This window comes from Mustela nigripes, chromosome 3, assembly GCF_022355385.1.
Source record: "Mustela nigripes isolate SB6536 chromosome 3, MUSNIG.SB6536, whole genome shotgun sequence".
In the NCBI taxonomy this organism is placed as follows: Eukaryota; Metazoa; Chordata; class Mammalia; order Carnivora; family Mustelidae; genus Mustela; species Mustela nigripes.
Genome location: NC_081559.1, coordinates 63,014,001 through 63,028,475, shown reverse-complemented (window position 1 = coordinate 63,028,475; position 14,475 = coordinate 63,014,001). Strand labels below are relative to the sequence as shown.

Below are 14,475 nucleotides of genomic sequence, written 5' to 3'. Positions count from 1 at the left end.
TTTCAGACTTAATAGAAACTCAGTGGTTTGTATTTATATTAGAGAATAGGAAATAAGATCTGTTTTCATGTATGTACACTCCAAATGAATGAGAAGCCACTCATTTAAATTCACATCATTTTTTCCTTGAAAAACCATCAAATGTATTTGCAAGAAGGCAAACTACAGAAAATTCAGAAGACAAATTTTCTGGACTATTGTTGTAATGGAAAAACTCAATATCCATCAAACACAACAAAAACCTGAAAAATGTAGTAGTAATATAATTCGTAGATTTATTGATTACATATGGTAAGCAGTAAAAATGCAATTTGCCTACTTCATTTAAGTAACTTCCAAAATCTTTGTCATTTAATTTCCGAGTAATTTAATTTACATTATTTTGAAGAAAATTTGATATTTTTCATTTAATGTTAATAGATATATTCCATGATACTTTAATATAGGTTATTATTTTAAAAACATAATAATCATCGTATCTTTAAAAATACAGAACAAATGAGATGCCTGGGTGGCTCAGTAAGTTAACAATCAGGTAGTTAAGCTTCTGCCTTTGGCCAGGTCAAGATCTTGGGAGTCCTGGGATGGAACCCAAGGGTAGTTCCATCTGCTCAGTGGGCAGTCTCCTTCTTCCTCTGGTGCACCTCCCTCTTGTGCTCTCTCTCAAATAAATAAATAAAATCTTTACAAAAATACAGAGCAAAGTGTTATACATAACTAATGAATCACTGAACACTACATCAAAAACTAAGGATGTACTATATAGAGACTAACTGAACATAATAAAAAAGGAAAATTTTATATTTTCTAATAATACCGTGGCTTTGATTTAGTATTTTATTTTTTCCAAGTGTGTGTGTGTGTGTGTGTGTGTGTGTTAAATACATGCCCCTGAAAAGACAGTTCCTAAATTATGGAAAACATATATACTTAAGATGTCAATATATTTGGAAAAAAGTTACAGAAGTAATTTGGTTGCACCCCAGGTAATTTCATTTTATTTCAACAGAAATTATAGAGAAGGTATAAGAATTGTGATAAATATCAGCAGTACAGAATCTTGCCTGTGTTGTTATCCAGCATGGTGAAAAACAGAGCGATATCCATAAGTGTCATTTGACAGGAAAACAGAGCCATACTGTTTCATCTTTTCATTCCATTCAGAATAAAAGTAGATTCAAACCGATTATGAAAACATTGTATAGCTTAATAAGGAAAATCCTGTTGTGACAGACATGAAATTTCTGAACATCAAGTTTACAACAAGTTCAACAAAATGTTATCAAAATCTCTCATCTTATTTCATGACATCCAGGTTTCTCAGTGCCTGAGTGTGGACTATAAGTGGCCCTCTAGAGATGTTTTACTCAGTGTCACTGTAGCACCTGTTCCTTTTAATTTGCTCTTCCACAGTGAGTTGTTCAGGCTGGACCTCCACTCTGGGAAATGAAGGCTTAGCTGCACTTTCACTGCTCTGTGGACCAAAACTTGGATTCCCATTAACGGGGGCTATTCCTATGGCTTCATCATGCCAGTGTTTGACATCCTTCCCCAGTTCTCTTAGATACAAACATGGCATATTTTTCACGTGGTCTACAGAATCTATGAAGTCATGCTCGAAAATATTCTCATCCTTTTTGGAAAAAGCAGTGATTTTCATGGTATTAGAAAAGAAGAAGTGTAGATTTTTGTTATTTGCATGGTTTCTTTTGATTAAGATATTTTTATCAGAAGAGGTTACAGAACTTTCTTCCTTTACTATTAACCCGCCACCGAGGCCCGGTTTGGGAGCAGACTGCACGGGACTGCCCACAGTAGCTCTGTCAGCCTGTTTTCCGAGAGCCATCCCAAGTATGTTCCTCGAGTATGCCTTTTCAGATTCAAATATGCCAAGTAATTTTGAGATTCTAGATGCATTTTCTAAACTTTCAATTTGATATTCATTTGCAGTGTAGTTTGCTTCTCTTGACAGTGGTAATAGATTAGGAAATTCTAAAATAGATGTCTTCTGCCTGCAATTATTCAGACATGAGACGGCCACATAATTGTTGTTATTATTCTTATTCAAATTCTCCTTACGACTTTCTGGTACCACTTCACCATCAGTGTTAGTAACCTGTAAAACTTCTGCACCATCAGGTTCATTAGTTTTCTCATTTTTCTCCTTCTCAGTACTCTGCACAATCACATTATTGTTGTCATTAAGATCCATTTCACTTTTCCTTTTATACTTTGTATCTTCAGCCTCATTCAGCTTATCTTGCACATTCTTATTTCCTTCCTTCTTCTCGTCTTTTCTTGCTTCGTACATTTCCGTTTCTTTGATTCCTACAACATCCTCCTTCTGACATGTATGGATGGACTGCAGACACGGTTGCAGGAAAGAAATGTTATCTTGAGCTGGTCCTTTATTTTCCAGAGTTTTAACGTGTTCTATTAGTGATTGACTTTTGAATTCAGCAGATGTAGCGACGGTCATTTCCGGTGGCCACTTAGGTTTACTCATTTTGAGCTCTTCCTCAAGGGGGCAGGTTTTCTTAGGCATCTCCTTGGAAGGGGGCCAAATGATTTTTAATTTTCCCCTCTCCCTGAATTTTCTCAAATCATCTCTTTGCCTTTTACTAAGACCATCGTCTAAATGTTTATGAGGATCCCCAAGTATGGCAGCATTTTCTGCACTACTTTTACACGTATTTGTTTTTTCATTAGGAGTAAAGTCTACTGAGCTGCTTTGATTTTTGCAATTCCATCGATCTTTATGTTGTTTGTGTCCAAAACCTTCATCATAATTTCCTTTAGATTTGAAAAGTTGGTTAAAGTGAGGTTTACAATATATTTGTCCATGAAGTGATGCGTAATTTCCCAAACTGCCAAAAAGAAAAAAAAAATGTTTAACATTCCATATATACACTGCAAATTCACAGGGAATTGTGTAATTAATTATTTCAAGAATGAGTCAGAGATTCAGTGCAGTTAACTTACTGGCAATAAGAATGTGCTTATTAATTGAACATCCTTGTTAGGTAACAGTTACCGCTAATACCCCACATGATGCATGTCTTATAGTATTTAGAATTTCATGCTAGATGTCAAGTATTGATATAATAGGTATTATAGTGTAATGTATGTGTGGTTATAGATGGTAAAAAATAATAGGACTAAATCTCTACTAACCCAGTGATTTATGTGAGGGGCTGCAATTTTCAACAAATACTGAATAGCAAATACACACACAGAAATCAACCATTTAAATTTCCTCATTAACAAGATTTTGAATGAATTGGAAAGCTTGCCCATGCAATTGTTTATTTGGCCTCTTTTGGAAAGATTAACAAATAGAGTGCCAGTTAAAATTAAAGTCAGTTTAGTCAAAGGCATCATTTTTAATATCTCGGAATCTCCACATACAATCAGATAGACCAATTAGATAGTAAAACTTAAACCCATGGATAAAATTTATAAACAAATTAAGTGACAAGGTTCCCCTTCCAACCCCAAGACACAAGGAGGAAGGAATAAACTAACAGCTATAGTGGCATCTGTGTGAGTGATAGCAGAGAGAGTAAGGAGGTTGTATGAAAGACCAGCAAATATGAGACCACAAAATAGCCAGCCAGTGTTTCCGGGAAAATATCATACACCAATCAGAGAATAGTAGCTGAACAAGGAGGGATTTTACCTTCTCCATTAGCCAGTGAGTGCAAGGGCCCTGTGGTAGGAAAATATGAAGAGGATAGAGAAGTCAAACTCTCAAAGCTGACAAATTAAGATTCTCCTTTCAGGACAAGACTTTACACTGACCAAAAAAAATGTGGGAGTGGAATCAAAATGTAATTGGATAATGATGACAGCAAAGAAAGACAAGGTCCTGACTAACAGGGGGAGAGGAATCAAGGCAGGAAAACCCAGAAATCAAAACATGTATTTTTTTGGACAGTTTATGAAAACTGGAAGAGGTAGTTCTATGAAGTTTGGGAAAACCATCCTTAATTTTGCCTCTTTCTAAGATTTGGAAAAACAAATGCAATAAAAAAATAAGTAACAGGAGAGTGTTGAGGCCAAATATTATATAATGTTATTGTAAGAAAAAACAGAGTAAGGAGCTTTCATTAATATCCCCACAGACAATGAAAACATGTTAGTGAAACATGTTTTCAATATCAAAATTTTAAAAAATGGACTAAGAGACCTTAACACATGATAGAGACTTGAAAGAACAACATGAATTATAATTAGAAAACATCATAAATGTGGTGCTAGAAATAAGGGGAAAAAAGAAGTAAAAGAGAGAAAGTCAGTAATAAAAACTAAAAGAAATAAAAGAGTAAATAAAGACAAAATAAAGTATTTTAAGAAGAACTAGGGGAATAAAAAGATGAAAATTGACAATCAGAGAAAAGGAGAAGGATTTGAGAGAAAGGTAAATATTAAAGATAGGCACAAAATAACCATGTAGGGATAAGAGGAGTTCCTGAAGTAGAAAATAAAACAATGAAATAGGTTTAATATTAAAAAGCTATAATTTAAGGAAAGTTTCCTGATATAAAGTGGTCTGAAACTGCATACTGATAGAGCACACTTGGCAACTAATGTTGTTGACCCACAATGACCAACATCAAGAACTATTCTAGTCAAATTAGTGGACTTTTTATTTTTTATTTTTTTGGACTTTAAATAAAAAGAAAAAAGTTCCTTTGTATTTATCTAAAAAGAAAAAAAGAGAGTATATGATTTATAAGGGAAAGAAAATTAGATTATCAGTCATTTGCAACATTTTATGCCCCCCAAAATGGAATAATGCATTTAAGATATTCAGTGAAAGTAAGTATAAGTCAAAGATTTTACTTTCAGCAAAATGGGCTTCCCATTATCAAGATCACAGGACAGACTTTTCTGAGGGAGATACTAGAAAATAAGCTTGCATAGCCAGATGGGCTGCAGAAACATCTTCATATAGATCGGTGGCAAGCATTGTCTATATTGTCATCTATAAACTGATGAGATGAGGACTATGAGGGAGATGGTGTGACACATGATGGCTATGTCATATGACACCAAAGACAGAGCACACTTTTTAAAAAAATATGGGGTGTGGATGAGTGGGGAGAAAATGCCACTTTTTAAAGTTTTCATAATCAAATTAGGGATGCTGATAGTTTTGCTATTCCAAAATTTTTATTCAAACAAATATGGGATGTTCTAATTCTGTCATCTCCTTTGTCTTTAAGGACCAGAAGTCCTGACGTGAAAGCAAGGAGACAGACGTGGAATAGAGAAGAGGCTAAAGCAAAAGCAATTTAGTTTTGAATTCAATTTGGAAATATTCCTACAAATTCATGATATATTTTTTTGGTTATATATAAATATTTGCTAGCTCTTAACAGCAAGAGAGCTTCAAAATGGTGACCCACCCAGTTGAAAAGAGCATGGAGATTATAGTCTTCAAATGCTATTTCTCATGTGAAGAAACCGGGGCTTCAGGAAATGACTGATTCCAGGTTTGGGGAAGTAAATGTGCCAAATGAACATGTAACATCTGGTCCTATCAGGTAGTGAGGAAACTATCAAAGACTTGGGAAACAACACGAAGAGGCCAAGGATAGAATAATTTGAACTTCAGTAGTAATAACTGCATCCAGTTGGAGCCAGTCAAACATATGCAAATCTATGAAGTTATAAAGATACTACAAATATTTTTAAAATTGGTTACCTCTAGAGGATGATAAGGAACCGTATCATTACATTGTTAAATAAATAACTGATACATTGGCAAACCAGATAAAGGGAAGAAGTTATGTATTTCTTCTGCCTTTCCTCTACCAAGGATACCACTAAGTAACCAAATAGTAGATGAGGGGAAGCATCTTCTGTAAAAGAACTCAAACTAATAATGAAAAAGGAAGACTAAAGTGAGAATGTCAACATTTTGCAAATGTCAATTAATGGATATGTGTTAAGCTTCAATATCTGCTATGATCACAAACCGAGAAACGAGCAGACACTGTGCTTACTCTCCTTTTGCCAACATTCCCTGTGTTCTTGCAAAACCTATCGAATCTTTACACTAGAATCTAGATTCAGCTGACAGTTTCTCAGAAATGCAAGAGAGAAAGGAGTATGTGAATGGCATGGCTAGTGTGCAACCAGCAAATCCAGACTAGAAAATTCTACAGGTCAGGTATCTTGGGCTCTTCACAAATAAATTGCAAGGAATGAAAGAAATGGACAGGAACCCTTTAAAAGACTTAAAAGAAATGTCAAAGTTTAAAAAACTGAGCAAAACTATAGTATCTATGAGAGTATATTTGGATTAAAAAAAATATAAAAATGTAAGGAAGCAATGATGAAAAAGAATACTGTTCACTCACAGAGAGGTGGTGTTTGCGTGGGGCACAGGAGCTTCTGAAACTACTAGCAATGTTTATTTCTTGAACTTGGTACAGGTTACAAAATGTTCAATTTCTAATCATTCCTTAAATCATACATTTGCTTTGTTTTTCTGTATTTGTGGCTTTTTGTACAATGATTTTTTAAAAATATCAGTCATAAAATACTTTTGAGTCCCTACTGAAAGTCAGCCTTTACTAGGTGTTGATATGCAAACATGAACACATTTCCTACAGCTGGATAACAATTACATTAGATTGTGTTAAGAATGGGCACACCAGGGGGTGCTCTGGGAGCACACAGGAGGGACTCCTGATCCCTATATGGGGCTCAAAGCAGCCTTCTTCAAAGACATGAACTGTCAGTTGAGGTCAGAAGAATGAGTACATATTAGCTTGGTGGAGAGCTGGAGGAGAGAAACAAGAAAATTCCTACAAGGAGTGGAAATGATACATGGGACCAGCTAAATATGAGAGAGAAAGATAATGATTTTAAGGAACTGAAAGAAATGAAGTCTTCATGAAAAATAACACACAATGGGAGGAAGGGGTGTTGGGAAAGGAGCTGGGACAAGATTCTCTATTGCCTGTTAATTCGTATTAAGATGCTAATTTGACTTTGATAGAGAAAACCAATATGTTTTAAACACAGCAGTGATCTCAGATTTGCATCTTAGAAAAATCATTTTCACTACAGCATGGACCATGGCATTGGGACAAGTTCTTGTCTGTGGTGATGGAGGTAAGAGATAGTGGAGGCAGGGAGACTAACTTGTTAGAAAGACTATTGCATTAGTACAGGTGAGAGATGACATTTGGAGGATACCTGGTCTGTGGGGATGGAGAAAAGTACATTTATAGGACCTCAATTATAGTACTTGGTCATTGCTTGGACATGGGGAATGAAGAAGAGGAAGGAGTCAAAGGTAACTTCATATTTCTGTCATTGAGTTAAAGTTAATGTTAATTTATTGAGAGAGTATCATATAGATCATGGGTCAAGGAAGGAATTTTGGTAGAGAGAAGATAATGGGGCATGTTGAATTTGGTATTCTTATGAGAAATGTAGTTGGAGATAAATATTAGTAATTAGGAGATAAGCATCTGATAGAGGACAGTACTGGGCGACCCATACAGATTTCAGAGTTAATCCACATGGATGATGATTAAAGTCATGGGAGGGGATGCAATAACCCATATTTTGATAAAGAATATTGACAGTGAGAAGAATAAATGGTCGTAACAGAATTCTAAGAAACTCTGTTATGGTATTTCAATAATGGACAGAGAAAGAGTCACCCACATAGGAGTCTGAGAAGGAACACCCAGGAGGTAGGAAGAAACCATTATACTCTGGTGTGATGGAAACCAAGAAAAAACATGTTTCAGTAAGGAGTGTTTGACATTGTCAGTTAAAGCCAGGAAAGATATAGCCTGATACACATTAGATTTAGCAAAATAATGACAATTTCAGCATCTCAGGTTCTAGCCACACCAAATGCCACATTCACTAAAATTCATTTGTAACTGTGTTGATATGGTGCTTCTGTGGCACCAGAGTGTTGGGGGAGAGTGTTGGGGGAGAGTCAGGTATTTAACCTGACATTGACAATACTCTAAATTATTATTATTAGTTTTTACTTAGATGGAACATTCAGACCGAGGTAAACTCCAGCACACCACCTGAATGTGTATACACAGTTTAATGGGAATACAGTTGGGCCTGTTAGTTTACAGCCACACTTGTTTGTTTAGTTATCTGTGAAAGTTGTGTAGCAACAGAACTAGTATGGCCTATACAGTAAAAGATATTTACTGCCTGGCCCTTTATAGAAAAAGCTTGCTGACTCCTGATTTAAAATCTAGTTTTTAGGGGTGCCAGGCTGGCTCCATCTGTGGAGCATGCTAATTCTTGATCTCAGGGTCTTGAGTTCAAGTCCCACATTGGGCTTACTTAAAATAACTAAAGTTTAGTCTAAACTTTAGACTAAACTAATAACTTAAAAATCCTGATCTGCACAGCATTTCTTGATTTTTCTTATCTACGTGATCTCCAGGTTTGGACAAAAGGGACCCTTCTGGATTTAATCAGGAAAGCAAAATTTCAATAGGAAAAAGTCATGGCTATTCTGAAAACACATAACAGAACCTGGCCACATTCCCCTTTATAGTTGTTTTAATGAATGACAACAAGATCTAGACACATGTGTATCTTCTAGATACATGTGTACATTGCAGATTCCTCCAAGATTTGTGCCCCAGACTACACATTTTACCTCAGCTGACTCTTGCAGTGGTGGCATCGGAAGCAGGACTTATGGAAACTCTGCTTGTCTGCTACTAGGCACTCCATTGGATAAACAGTCTTTTGACAGAGTATACATATTTCCTTGTCTTGGAGTAGCAGCTTCTAAAAATAAAAATTTGCCAAAGTTTACATGATACTATTTTCACTCACATTGTAAAACCAAAACAAAATCACAGCACATCGACTGGCCATGCAGTTAGTGTCAAACCTCAAGACGGTTGTCCTCTTCTCGGGACATAGGCCAATTATCAGATTTGGGGTTTCAGCACAATCAACAACCAAAGTTTTCATTTTTTAAAGCATTCTGGAGAGATTTTTCTACAGTACCTACACATCTTTTAAAGCTGAGGATATTGTATTTATTTAAATACTTCCTCGATGACTTCGTGTTGGCTCTGTGACATCATTTCTGAACTTAAATACATGAGACTCGTGAATACACTGAGATGCTCCAGGTCATTTCCCCCCAGTCTAAATGGCTTTCCATTTTAGGGCGCTTTGGATTCTCATGCTTGCCTTTTACATTTTTCCTACTTCTTCCCTTGATCTGTGGCCCCAGGCTGCTATGCTCAGGTGAAAACTGGCTCCTGGGACTCACAGTGGTTCTATCTATAATCAAGTTTAGACAGTGGTTCCAAACGGACACAGAACTTTTACTTTAGTATTGTTTTGATCCTCACCACAATTCCATGAAACTAATGAACAAGATTTCATATTAGTTATATATAAGAGCATATATGCTCAGGGTCCTTTTTATAAATAAGAATGTCCTTTAGGGCTTTGATGCTTGATTTGAGCTACTAAGTGATCTCCTTTGTTTATCTGGTTCCATTAGGACACATATTTCTATATATAACACCAGGTGTTTTTGTTTTTGTTTTGTATTTTCTATATGCTTTTAGCCATCTTAACATAAACTGAGCATTTGAAATTAGACAGCTTTGCTTGATTATGCCAGAAGCAAACACATTGTGAAATCATATTAATCTGATAAACTAGACACATATGTTGCAAATATGATAGAGGCAAGATTATTAGATTCAGCAGTTTTTATTTTTGAGCTTGATACTTCCTTCAATCTGTTTAGAAGAATGGACTACCCTAAAGGTGCACATTAATTATGTCAAATCCTTTTATTGTAAAGCCTCATTAAGTATAAAAAGTGGGGAAATATAAAGAAATAAACTGTTCTCTGATGTTCAAAAAATACTAAGCTCATGTGTTTTGAATCTCCCTCCTTCTAAATGTATAGTCAAAATTTTTTTAATGTATTGTCCATATTCATCTGTGAATGAGGCCAACTGAGCTATCAATTGGAATTTAAGACAGTTGAAATGAAATTATTTATAGAAAAAAAACCTAGCAGCCTTAGAGAATGCTAACTCCATACGACTTAAAAACAATAATTAAATATACAAAAAATCTAATTCCATACCTATACTTTTGTCAAAGATAGCAATCAATAAAAATCATTAAAGCACCTATGGAGGGTGTAAATTGTTTGTGGGACTATTGCCAGGCTGTATTGAATTCAAACACAAACACCACTTAAGTCTGGTAGTTAAATTATGTCAATAGTAGGTCAATAGATGTTATTAAATATTGTCTTAAGTGGATAAAACATTAACTTTTAATAAAAATATTAATGTGCTATGGGTGTACCATTATTAAATATACAGTTAGATACAATTATTAATGCTATTACAATAACAATTATTATATCTGCTGCTTTATCCAATGTCTTATTTAACTTGACAAATCCAGATCTCACTAATCTATGTAATAGCGTTTGTTATTCTCACACAGTGCAGATGAATCCTGTATTAGGTGCTTTTGTAAAAAGCAAGCAGTCAGAGCAAGCATTGTGAAGAGAAGGCTGTAACAGCCAGGGAACGCTGTTAGTTTTCGGTTATTTCCCAACACCCTTTGAACAGCAGATCACCCCAGCTAGGGACCAGGTGCCTTTAAATGGGTTAGTCTCCACACTCCACCAGCTGGTTTACCGCTTATGAATGCAGATTCCTCTTGGAAGGTGGTTCTCATCTCAGTGGCAGAAGCATCTGAGGTTTCAAACCCCAGACTTTGAAACACGCTTTCACTCTCCTGCCATGCCTTCTGAAAGGTCCTCCTGAGCTCTTTAGGTGAATCAGAAATATCTAAACTATGGCCAGCGATGACATCTTCGTAGGTCGGCGGGGCATGTTTGAAGTCAAAGCCGGATTTGCCAGCCTCTGAGCCATGTGACGAAGACACCGTGGTCATCGTCGACCCCACGACGCGATCCTCAAACGCATCCACCCCCGAGAAACATTCACTGACGGACCTCGTTTCGGAGCGGACGCTGGGATGCCTCACGGGAATGCTTTCTTGCAGCTCTCCAGCACGATTGCAAGAAAAGCCCGTAAAACTCGAGTTTTCTACAGACGTCGATCCATATTCCTCCTTACAGAACGAGCGACTTTCTTGCTTAATGCTGTGGTCGGCCTCTCCGTTTGTATAAACTCTCCTGGTCGACTTCGCTTCGAACACCGGGCCAGCCTCGAACTCGCGGAACCACCTGTCTATTTCCTTCTCGCGGTCGTTCAGGAAACTGTCCGCCAGGCCGACCGCGCGGCTGGCGGCGTCGAGCCTCTGCGCATGCTCGGCGCGCCGCGGCCCCTGCACCGTGCGGACGATTTCCACCGAGTCGAAGCTCTCCGCGTCCGGCAGGCGGCGCGGCGCCGAGCTCCCGGCGTCGTGGTGAACGTAGGTCGCCATCTTCTCGACTTGCCTGATTTCCTCTTGAGCTTCCCGGGAGCCTCGGAAGGACCCGCCGTCGACAGGGTTTACACTAATAGGGATGGTGATCGTGGGGGGAGAGTCCCTACCACGAGTGTCTATCTTAATTTGACGCCGAAGTGTTGCAGGAGACGTGATGATCTCAGATCTTCTCTCCACTAGGGGAACCGGGGTCCCTGATGGACACGGGGCGGCCCCTCTGGCTAGCTTGGCGGTGGTGTCCTTGAGTCTGACGAGCTGCTCGGAGCGGCTCCTGGGTGGAGAAGGGGACGCTTTTGCAGGGCCAGCTCCGGATGTTTGTGGCGCAGGGCTTCTCGGGGAAGCCGGCACAAAACCATCTTTTCTCGGGGACTGAGAGAGCTCGTCCTTAGGAGAGGCTTCTGACCGCCGGGCAGTGGACTCGATTGTGATAAAAGTTGGCGACGGTGGACGTGTTTTCAAGGACGGAGGAGGGACCTTGCAGTCCTCTAGTCGGATTTCCTGATGGGTTTTCACGTGTTGGCGAGCGGCCGCTCCGTGCTGAGCGGCTCCCCGGCGGGGCTCTGTCTTTGCTACGATTGTATTTTCTCGCCGTTCACGAACGTTCGACCGTTCAGATGACGTTTCATTAAGGCCCGTGGGTTTATTTCTCTGCTTTTCTGCTTGGGAGGACATCATGGCTGTCTGAATTATATTCTCACAGGACCCAAGCATCTCCTCTGCTTGCGTTTTAATATGCGTTATTTCTTCTTTGATTTTTTCTGTGTTGCTCTCCATAGCAATGCACACACCATATTGTCTTTTTTCTTCACTTAATAGCCACCCCGGAATCATATTTAGCAGGGTCTGAAATGTGTTAAAGCCGTTGTGATCTGGCTCCACTTCAAACTGTTTTACCCTAGACAAAATCTGTTGTAGTTCTTCGCGTTTTCTCAAGAATTCCACTATATTTATAGCACACGTTCCATCATCCTGCTGGGATTCTTTCACGGAGGAAAACAGAGATTTGTTCTGTGTAATCTCCTGCTTTGAATCTTTAGTATTAGAAAAGACTTGTTTCTGTGGTATGCCCTTGACTCCCAGACATTTTTCTTCCTGCGGATTATTAGATGGCTGGGGCAATGTTTTATGTTCAGCTTGACTTCCAGAAGTCTGTATTTGCATTTGCTGAAAATTCTGGGTCTGTGAATCAAGATGTACATCAGTAACCTTTTGCTTGACTACCTTCTGTGATGATTTATGCAAATGTTCTTGTTTTCTTTCAACTATTAGTCTCTCTTCCTTTGGACCAATTGTTGATGGTTCCTGATTTGTTCTGCCACTTCCTGGAGGTTTCCCACTCTCAGATTTTCTAAATTCTCTTTGCTTCTCAGAAACTATATTGAGTTTACTTTCATGGCTTTTCTCCGTGGGTTCCGTAGGTAGTTTTATTGTTACTCTTTTCTCCTTCTTAGGTAATTGATAATACTTTTCAGCTGCAGATTGCTTGTTACTATAGTCAGCACTTGCTTCAGTTTTCTCGGTTTTCTGGTACTGGTCTTTGCTAATGGTTTGAACATCAACGTCAGATTGCTTTCTGTGGCTTTCATAGATGTGGTCTGCTAAATTTGATTTGTGATCTGCAGTAGGAAGCTTGATAGTTTTAACTTTGAAACTTGGGGAAACAGGTTTTCTTTGGGGCAAATGCAAGTCCTCCAGATATTTCTGTTGTGTTTCTTGTGCACTATACTCCTGGTGCTTCTGTTTAATTTCACAAGCTGATATAGATTGTAACGTGTCCCACGAGCTCTGTAAAACTTCCTTTTTCATGGTAGCTTTTTCTTCTGAGGCTGCTAGAACATGTTGGAGCCCCTCGGTGGTGACCATCCCCGCTTGTGTTGTGGAAAGCTGGTTATCCGTACACACTCCTCGGGCTTGAGAATGACTTTGGCAGTCTGGGTTAGGTTGAACCAAAGTAACCCCTGAATCCAGTCCAGGTAGGGGAGCCTCCTCATTTGTTTTTTGTAACAGTACTTCCTTTTGTAGCTCTGGCATATTTTGATTGGGGCTTTCTCTTTTGACTATGTTGTAGCAAGAACTCCCAAGTTTCTGTTTTTCAAGCTCTTCTCTTTGTTGTCTGTACTTTTCTTCAGCTATCATTAAAGGTGTCTTAAATTTTCTCATATACGGTTTTGGACTTTGTTGTCCTGAATCTGCTGAGAATGAATGAGATTTTATAAGAGGTGCCATTGTTTTTTCCTTGGGTAGTGAAGTTTCTGGAACTGTCTGTGAGAGAGACCTCCTAGTGTCCATAAATAATTTTCTTTCATCTAGACTTCTTCTAGACATGTTCTTCTTCATCTCTGTCTGTTCATAGCTAGTCGCCATTATTACTCTTTCCTGACCCTTTGAGGGAGTAATTTTACATTCCGTATCTGGCAGGGAAGTTTCCAACTCAACTTTTGGGGAACCGCAATTCTTTTTATCTTCTATCTGTTTGGGAAATTTGGGTTTAGGGAGTGTGGGAGGTGGTAAAAGTACTCCTGATTTTCCCATTAAGACTTTAGCCTGAGAATGAGTTTGCTGAGAACTCGAGGCTTCTTGAGAATATTGTATGAATGTTCCCCTGTGCTTTTCTTGAACAGAGGAGGAAAGGAGATGCGCTGGTTTAAGAGATGGAGTTGGAGGAGGGGGAGGTGGTAGAAAGGCTGATAGACATTCTCTTTCAGATTTATCAACTTCTGGTGGTGGAGGAAGAGGGAGGCCCGGGAAACTTTCAAATTCAGCCTTTATCATCTCTGGGGCATTTTTTTCAGACAACATCATTAAAGGAGGTGGAGGAGGAAGAGGAAATTCAATTTCAGATGACGCATTGGAAGGTGGAGGAGGAGGTGGAGATGGAGGTGGAAGAGAGCACTCACTTTCTTTTCCATTATTTGCAGGGTTGCCGTTGATTGAATTAAAGGACATTTCCATTGCCATTTTTAAGTCTGTGGAAGTATTTGTCTTCATTAAAAAGTCCTGGCTCTTCAGATGAACATCAGC

At 38.5% G+C, this 14,475-nt stretch overlaps 1 protein-coding gene across 1 annotated transcript in view; it reads right to left on the bottom strand.

The window, feature by feature from the left end:
• Positions 1-1,363: 1,363 nt before the first annotated feature.
• Positions 1,364-14,475, bottom strand: part of XIRP2 (xin actin binding repeat containing 2) — a 296,099-nt gene continuing 282,987 nt past the window's right edge. The window contains exons 8-9 of the mRNA XM_059392759.1: positions 8,663-8,796; positions 1,364-2,867 (exon numbers count right to left, since the gene is read on the bottom strand). Of these exons, the coding sequence (XP_059248742.1) occupies positions 1,364-2,867; positions 8,663-8,796 (1,638 nt within the window). The remainder of the gene's footprint in view (positions 2,868-8,662; positions 8,797-14,475) is intronic.